Source organism: Stegastes partitus, unplaced genomic scaffold (assembly GCF_000690725.1).
Source record: "Stegastes partitus isolate 25-593 unplaced genomic scaffold, Stegastes_partitus-1.0.2 Scaffold1290, whole genome shotgun sequence".
Taxonomy (NCBI): domain Eukaryota; kingdom Metazoa; phylum Chordata; class Actinopteri; family Pomacentridae; genus Stegastes; species Stegastes partitus.
Window position 1 is genome coordinate 199725 of NW_007579021.1, and position 9155 is coordinate 208879.

The window sequence follows — 9155 nt, forward strand, 5'->3', positions numbered from 1 at the left end:
GTTTCAGAATGTCCTGAAAACGCATCAGGATGTAGTATATAGCGGGAAAAGTGTCCTGAATGTGTTTAAAGACAGCTTAGGAAGGTACTTCCTTTCACCGGAGTGCTCGGACCCTAATAAAAACAAAGCAATAGTAGATCCAGGATAAATAGATAAACAGTCATACTACAGATTAAAAACCTAAATCATAGTCAGAGGGACAAATGCAGTGTTTTAGGATGTGTGGATAAAATTGAGTGATAACTGAATGGAGTTTGGTAAAGCTTCCCGTGAGCCACCCCGATCAGAAAACACACCACCAGGACACTTCAGACGAAGCTCATCAACCCCACAAATGCCGTCTGTCTCCTCAGATACACCCTGAACATCCTGGAGGACCTCGGCGACGGCCAGAAGGTCATCGACGACACCATCGTGTGCTGGGTCAACGACACGCTCACGCATGCTGGGAAACCCACCATCTCCAGCTTCAAGGTGACAAACGTCATCCGTTCAATCAATGGGGTTCCTGACGTGGATGAAATAAAAGGAACAGTTTAATCAACGGTTCTGTTCTGTGCAGGACGGCTCCATCAGCAGCAGCATGCCGGTTCTGGACCTGATCGACGCCATCCAGCCCGGATCCATCCGATACGACCTGCTGAAGACGGAGGACCTGGCGGAGGAGGAGAAACTCAACAACGCAAAGTACGGCGCTGCTTTAAAGCCGATCTCTTCGCCTCGTCTTTGTTTTTTATGTCGACATTTGGAAAATATAACAAAGTACAGTTTTAAGCTGATTTTTGACCCAGTTTTGATCAGAACCCTGACTGAAACCGAGCTCTGCTGCTTGTTCCCGGCAGGTACGCCATCTCCATGGCCAGGAAGATCGGCGCCCGGGTTTACGCGCTGCCTGAGGACCTGGTGGAGGTCAAACCCAAGATGGTGATGACGGTGTTCGCCTGCCTCATGGCTCGCGGCATGAAGAGAGCCTAAAGAGCAGAACCGTCCCCTCAGAGGAACCCAGAATGTGAGACCAGGCCTCAAGATGAGGAGATGGACGGGGAAGGAGCCGATGCAGTGACTTTTAAACAATTCAGAGAGATGAACTGTCTGTTAGAGTCTAATGACCTGACAGTTTGTAACTCTGATCACGTTGCTTAGATAAACTCCAGTTTTATTTCTACAAATGTTTTCTAGAGACAGAAATCTTCTGACTGGATCAGTTCAACCTCAGAAAACTCATTAATGTGGAGGTTTTTTTCAAATATTGATTAAAACTACACACAAAATCACACTTGAATTTGTCAATACTTCAAGTTTTTGGTAGCTTGTTAGTACAGTTTGTCCAACAGAGACGTGCAGAGCGATAAAACTGTAGTTTTAAATCCATGTGGGCCGACGTGATTTGTCACAGTCAGAGCAGAATATATACGATTATAGGATGATGCTCAGACATGTGACCGATCGTGTTCGTCCACGTGGATTTAAAACTACGGCTTCATCGCCCCACATGTCTCCGTTGGACAAACTGTCCTTAAACGCTACTAAAACTTGAAATATTAACACATTGAGGTGGGATTTTGCAGGTAGTTTTTATCATTAGAAAAAAAAAAGTCAGAGAGATTTCTGCCTCAGATAAAATGTTTTGCAGGATTACAACTAAAAAGTGCGTCTAAGTGACGACCTGCTGACCTTCACTGTCACAGCAGCTCATCAATAACTCTTTTTTTTTTTCTTTTCTTGTTAATCCAAAGCCCCAAAACTGACAGAAGACAGAAAAAGGTCACGAGATGAGTCAACAATAAAACTTAAATACAACCAATCAGTGCTGGAGAAACCACCAACTCCAGGTTGAAGTTCAAATTACAGAAATATCTGTTGCTGTATTAATTCACTCTGACCGTTTTATCTTCTGTCAGTTTCACCTTTTAAACGAGAACATTTCCTGCGTCACCAAATTTACTTTCTGTGGTTTTCCAACTCCTGGTAACTCGTCACAGCCATTAGTTGCATTTTTAAAAAAAACAACATTTTAATAAATAATGAAGTAACGTCCCCTCTCTCTGCTGCACTAGTGATACTTTCCTCTACAGACCTCAGGTTTTCTTTGCACTCTCCTTTTCTTTCCACATGTGAAGCAGTGTTCAGGTTAATCATGATGCTCAGGTTTTCCTCCCCGTCACATTTTTACTGTTTGTTTCTGTAACGCGCCAGATCACGACATTGAAGCCAAATGTACACAACAAATAAAGTGATTTTTGTATTAAAGCGTTGTGTTTGTTTCACACCTTATTTACCAGTAATCCTCTGTTGTGTTAAACCAGTAGCTGATAAACTTTAGTGCTGATCTCTGAAGGAGTAGGTCAGCATTTTAGGAAATACACAAACTTTCTTGTCGATAATCAGATGTTGAGATTGTTATCTCTCCTCACTCTGTCCATGAATGCGAGGCAGCAGCTGGTTAGCTTAGCTTAGCATCAAGACTGTAAACAGAAGCATCAGTGTTCGTGCCATCTTTACTCTTTACCAGTCTGTCACAGCACAAAAAAACTTTTCCTTTTTATATCTGATTAAACAAAACACAACACTGTGGAACATTTTTCCAAATCTGTCAAACAGCGCAAGACGGCAGCTCCCAGTGCTCTGCTGCTGGACGTTCCTGCTGTCTGAATTCATAAAGTCTTACTTTTAATAAAACATGTCTTTAGGAAACATCGTACTACCTGGCAGGCAGGCAGGTAATACTGCAAGAGACTGAAAGCGTGTCTCATTATCAGAGCCCTCGCAGTTACAGAAACTAGATGATAAAAATGCTGAAGCTTTAATATTAACTCTACATTCAGGGTTCTTAAGAAAATAGAAACTGAACTTTGAGCCTTTATCCATAAATTCTATTGTCCATCACAATTTAGCTAAAAAACTTTAATTAAAAAGTCCTCGTTTCTGTTTTAAAAAAGGAAATATTATATTTTTAGAGTCAACACGAGAGCGTTCAGAATAATCTGTTTTTCCCAGTCGCCTTTACAGCTTCGAGTGAATTTTGTTTCTCTCGGACAGAACCGGGTTCTTCATATTCAATCCATCCATCTCGTGTTTAGCATCAAACGTGTTCAGTCTGTCTCGATGTCGACGTGTAAACAGCCTTCAGTAACTTACCGTGTCGCGGCTGTAAATGATTTTTCACTTCAGTGTTTGAAAATACAAAAAAAACCAAAAAAACACACAGCCTGGAAAAGACTCAATTAAACAACCGGTTTAATTAAACTCACAAGGTTTCGGTTCCAAAGGGAAGAATGCTGGTGAAAAACCCAAATGATGACTTCATTTTTACTTCGGGAAAAAGTAAAAGGAGAAAATGCTGACAAAGTTCTGAGGACGGTGGGCGGCGAGCGAGAAGATTTCGAGAAGTCTGAGGGGAACCCGACCACCACCTATTTACAATACGCACTCCCGTATTTCACACCAGTTTCTGCATGAAGAGTGTTTCTGCTGAACCCAACCATCCAGACGCTTCTTTAAAGGCGGTCAGCTTGATTCTGGTAACTCGTCCCGGCGTCTCGGTGAGGACGGCTATTTGGCGGGTTTGGCCTCGGCCGGGTTTTCTCCGGTGTCCAGGGTCTTGAGGAGGCGGAAGAGGCCGGCGGCTTCGCGGATGCGGCTGAACTCGATGCAGAAGGCCTGGACCTCGATGAACAGGTCCTGGACGTTGATGATCTTGTTGCGGATCAGCGACTGGAGGAAGACGCACACCAGGCGGACCAGGCGGTTCTGGAGGAGAGAAGCGGAGCGTCAAAGTAGAAACAGAAACATGAAGTTGTACTATTTAACTCTTGCACACTGCTTCAGGTCACATGTGACTTGTTTGGACATTCGACAGCAGGAAAAACTCCCTAAACGTCTTCTAGCCTGAGATATGATGACCCAGTTTTATACTTGTGTACAGCTGCTACAAATCTTTCTACTCTGAGGCTGTTTGGGCTCAGATGTGACCTGTATATCCGCTGAAATGGATCTTAGATCCACCAGTGTGGGTCAAACCAAGGAACATGGTGGTTTTAGGGAATCTAGAAACTGTGAAACTCTACAGACCACGTTTTATGTGTATGTTTTAATTTACATGTATTAATGTGACGTAGGATATTTAGACATTCTAAACAGATCTGTCGTTTAAAATGTGGCGTAGACACGATGAGGGAATTAAAACGTATGAAATCAGAGCAGTGTGTGAAGGTTAAAGCCCCACAGTGACAGAATGGGATGACTTTAATGCTACCTGCTCTGATCAGTCATTGTAAGCAAGCCACTAGAAAGCATTTTCAAGAAGAAATGCCAAATTAGAAACAAAGCGCAGCCTCTGAACTTGGTTTAAGCTCCACTCAGCTTCTGTTGGAGGTGCTTCTATTCGACCTTCTCTGATCAGTGGTGTTCATGCTGTAATGACTGATCTCTGCTTCTCCTGCCACTTACATCCTCACGTCCAGTTTTTAAGGCTGATCGGTGCGTCGTGCTGTACCTGCATGTATTTGTCTTTGATCTGCTCACAGGTGGAGATGCAGTTGGAGATGTAGAGGTGGATGAACTCTGGAGGCAAATCCACAGCTGTGGTCAACCTGAGGAACAGACGAGAACGTGAAGGAAAAGTAATTAGCAGATGAGGGGCGTCTTTTCATTTGTTGTTTGGTCGAAGGAACAAAATACCTGTCAGATATGTGAGTAAATAATGTTTTACGTGGCTTTATTTCAGGCAGAACATGTTTTTAAAGGTTGATTTCAGGGGAAGCTCTAAAATTGTGATCAGTGTCTGTTGTTGTACTGCAGAGTCACTGGGTTCAAAGTAATGCAGCCATTTTCACAAACCTCACGATGAACGAGAACACCACCACACTTTATAAACATATATATTAAACATGCACTCACAGTGAGGCTGGAATGTCTTTACTTATCGTTTCCCAAACTCACTAAACCTTAAACTAATCAACGTTTGTTTCCAAGAATAACTAAAGGTGGCAAAACGAACAGCGATTTAAAAATGTAAACACACAACTTGAAGCTGAACCGTTTAAAACCTTCTGAGCTGATAAATGGTTGTTTTGAACTTGAGCTGAGTAAAAACATCACAGCTCAGATTCTGTGTAACTTTACTTTGTGAGATTTGCGTCAAATTACAAAACGAAGTGAAAACCAGCTTCTGATCAGAGAAATACGAGAACTGAACTCTGTGTTTACTGAGACTACACGTTTACAGATGTTTGAACACAGCTGCACCTCGTACCTCATTTATTCGCTCCATAAATCATTTTTTGTGTGTATGTTCAGCAAAGAACAAAATCAGTTAAACTACTGTTTTTATAATTCCTAACACACCAAATCATCGATCTTTAACAGAACAAACCATCCTGCTGTTTTCATAGATACACTGCTCTTACATCTTTTCCCTACTAGATGCTACATTTTCTATTTCTACACTTGCCTATTCTCTACGTGTACGACTGTGTACTGACAGTAAATTAAATGTGTTTCGTGTTATTTCTTTCCCACCTGTTGACGACCTCCATGGAGTGCAGCGACATGTCCATGTTGACCAGCACGGAGAAGTACTCGGTGATCTGGCTGCTCTGCATCAGCTTCAGCAGCATCTCGATGGCCACCAGCGGGTTGTTCTCCACCAGGTCGGGCAGCTTCGCCGGCGACAGGCCGATGTGATAGACCAGCTTCGGGTCCTTCTCCAGCTCCGCCAGCAGCTGCAGGAACCAGAACAAAGAGTCACAAAGAAGAAAGAAACCTGCACCTCACATGTTCCCGCTCTGTTCTGCAAAAGGAAAAACTGAGGGTCATGAAGTCGCTGGAAAAAGATGAGCAACAGCTGGTTGACTCAGTGAGTTCGTTAGCAGCTGAGCACTAACTTTAAGGTTTATAGGAAAATGTTCATCTTCTTAATTGTGACAATTTTACGGTTTTCTTTGTAATATGTGATCAAACTGAACATCTGCTGATTTTAGGGGAAAATGTGACTTTTGGATGTGGTCAATTATTGCTATTTTTTGTGTTTGTGCCGTCGCCTTACCACCTTACTTAGCTGAAGTTAAAACTTAACCAATAGAACTAATAAACTCTCAGAGGACTTGAGCTTCAACTCACAGCAGAAAACAGCACAGCTCTATGTTTTACTGATGAGAGCTTTAAACGAACATGTTTATGTTCTGAGATTTCCAGCATCAATAGTTGACAAAAAACTCACAACCTCATGTATTAGATGTGACTCAACCACTGCTGGCCAAATAAACGACAATAAAAACACTAAGATTTAAAGTGTGAATCAGTCTGAAGGATCTAAACTCTCTACACAGCTGGAATAAACTGGTTTTATCTTGTTCTTCTGCCTGTTTCTTTTCAGGATCTAATGTTTTGTAACCTTCTTCATTCCTTTGTGTTCTGTTGAAGCTGCTTTAACCCCAAACCTCCTCTCTGAGATGAGCGACGCCACCTGGAGGCTGAGCTGAACCCACCTGTGACTGCTGCTGGGCCGACAGCGGGCTCTTGAAGGCCTTGGACATGATGCGTTTGATCTCCACGCCGGTGCTGTTCTTCACGCACATGGACCGGTCCCACTGGATGCCGTGGTCCGGCTCGGTCGGGTTCAGCCACGCCAGCTCGTCCTCGCACACGTGGAGCGGCGGCGGCGGCCGGATGAACTCGGGCCGGAAGTGACCTGACGACGAAGCAACGTGGACGGACTCTGTTAACGTCGACCTGCAGCCTGATCCTGGTGTTCGGGCTCCTAAAGCATCCATCAGTCCCTCCTCATATCTACGAGCTACTACAGAAACTTCCAGGAAAAACTGTTTTCTACAGCACATTCATAATGAGCTCACCTGCTACATGTGACAGGATTCTACAGTGAGGTTAATTTAAAAACGCTGGCAGCATCTGAAACATCATTTTAACTGTTTATTTGTTGTTGTGTGACTGATGTTTGAGTTGGATGTGGATACGAGGAGGAAGAGGAGACAGCAGCTCTCTCCACAGCTGACAATCGGAGTGTTTTTGGTTGTTAAAACACCACAAAACGAGCGAGCAGATAAAGTTAACTTGCTTTTATCTCGTCCAGTGTGCCAGAGTGTAAGCATTGAAGAATACTAATTGTTATTTGTTGGGCCTTTTCTTATTACAGATTCTACCCACACGATATTTGGCACCGAACGCATCCTGCAGCTTTGAGAAAAACCACACAAAACGTAAATGGTGTGCTCTGACTTTTGATAGTGGTTTGTTACGTTTTTTGTTTTTTTTAAAAATGAAATTCGTAAAAAAAATATATTAAACTGCTGCCAAAACCAGCCATCCAGCTCAAAAGCTCAGAGATGTTTAGAAGGAACTGATCAGTGTTTGTGAAATATGCTGCTGGCTTTTCAAAATAAAATAAACTTACATAAATAATAGCTCACGTATAATTATAGCCGGCAGAAGCTGCACTGACTCAAAATTTCCAACAAAATGTTCTCGTCTGCTTCTGCTCTCGGCTCGTTTGCACACTTCCTCCCTCTTTCAAAGTAATTTCGAAGCTAACAACAAACCAAACTATGCTTTGAATGTCAATAAACGTCATGAAAAAGCAGAACCTCTCCTTATTTAGTGAATGAAGTTACAAACACACACACACACACACAACGTAGTTAACCGAGTCGGGCCCACACTGGAATGAATTTAAGCTCTTGGTTCTTAGTCTTTTGTGCCAGTTTTCTACACAATAAACCTCCTTCCTCAAATCTAAACAGTATTAACATTCAACACACTTACTCTCCAGAGGAGGCCTCGGCCCCGTGACCAGGGACTCTGTGATCTGATTGGCCACGGAGCTGTCGAAGCCCGAGTTGGAGGAGTCCGGGTCCGGGTCGTTCAGGATGCTGGGGAAGCTGGCTTTGCTCTGAGTCGGCAGCTCGGACTGACGCTCTGCACGACACAAACGGTAGATTATGAACCAAGAGGAAGCAGGAGACACACAAAGTTCTTCAGATCAGGATGCAATTCAATCCAGATTCATGCAAACAGATCAAAATGATTTCAGGCTGCAAGCTTTCCTACTGATCCAAGCTTCTGTTGTTTATCGCTCCAGAAAAACTCACATGATCTGCAGAAATGAAGTTTATCCAGGTTGTTGCAGATGTGTTTTTAAACCTCATCTTTAAAATATGTCGTCTTATATTTGAGCCGTAGCAGTAAAGTGGCCCAGATACGACAACAAATGACAAAAAAAACATAAAAATCACTATTTGAAACAAGCGATGGCGTCACATCTCCAGCTCCACCGGACCTTACTGCCTCTGAAGACGAGCGTTTGCTGCAGGATGTGAACTGACCTGCTAAGGCCAGCTGCAGCCCGCTGATGTCTATCGTCTGAGGCATGTTGCCGACGTCCATGCAGGACACCTGTCTGGGCGTCTTCTTGAACAGATCCCTGGGCGGCGCCAACATCAGCTGGGACAGGAAGAACTTCTCAGGCTGGGTGATGGGAGGAAGGAAGCCTGGAAACGTAGGAGACGGCGTTGATGAAAACTGTTCTGACTCAGTCTGAGGTTCATGTTGTACCGTCACACTTTCTGTGATTTAGTTAAGTCAACTTTTGTGTGTTTTCATCAAGAATTGGGGTAAATGCAGGGTTTTTCTTTCCTCAGAATCAGTCTTTTGACAGTGACAATGGCTGACTTTATGCACGCTTGAGCCACGTACAGCCAAGGCAACGAGTCTGTGTTCATTTATGTGACAGAAATCTATTCATTTCTTGATGTTTCTCCCCATTTGCTGAACAAAAATATAAAATAAGCTTGAGTAAATGAAATCCCGATTAACAAGAACTGTCGAAAAACACATTATTCTGAATTCTTTTCATTTTGGAACTAATGATTTCCTTTTTACCTCGACTAAAATCTCTCTGAAGTTGCACTTTCATTGGTTTTAAATACAGACTCAGTGCTGCTTTTGCTCTATTTTGGGTTCATTTCTTCACATTTGTGCTCTAACGTTTCTCACAAGCAGATAAATGAGTTTCTAATTTCATTATTCTGTAATCATTTTAATCTGGAAAGCATTTTGTTCTCAGCCAACTGGATAAAATTATTATTTAGTGATGTTGGCTCGGCATGTGGGAAACTGGCTGTTTACATGGGGACAAATGA

At 42.9% G+C, this 9155-nt stretch overlaps 2 protein-coding genes across 2 annotated transcripts in view; one reads left to right on the forward strand and one right to left on the reverse strand.

Annotated features, from left to right (window-relative positions):
• LOC103369454 (lymphocyte cytosolic protein 1 (L-plastin)) overlaps positions 1–2250 on the forward strand; it is a 23381-nt gene extending 21131 nt beyond the window's left edge. The window contains exons 14-16 of the mRNA XM_008298167.1: positions 354–474; positions 563–687; positions 843–2250. Of these exons, the coding sequence (XP_008296389.1) occupies positions 354–474; positions 563–687; positions 843–975 (379 nt within the window). The 3' untranslated portion in view covers positions 976–2250. The remainder of the gene's footprint in view (positions 1–353; positions 475–562; positions 688–842) is intronic.
• A 969-nt stretch (positions 2251–3219) lies between these two features.
• Positions 3220–9155, reverse strand: part of cnot11 (CCR4-NOT transcription complex, subunit 11) — a 7284-nt gene continuing 1348 nt past the window's right edge. The window contains exons 3-8 of the mRNA XM_008298168.1: positions 8340–8504; positions 7780–7932; positions 6489–6691; positions 5521–5723; positions 4496–4592; positions 3220–3750 (exon numbers count right to left, since the gene is read on the reverse strand). Coding sequence (XP_008296390.1) covers positions 3553–3750; positions 4496–4592; positions 5521–5723; positions 6489–6691; positions 7780–7932; positions 8340–8504 — 1019 coding nt within the window. The 3' untranslated portion in view covers positions 3220–3552. The remainder of the gene's footprint in view (positions 3751–4495; positions 4593–5520; positions 5724–6488; positions 6692–7779; positions 7933–8339; positions 8505–9155) is intronic.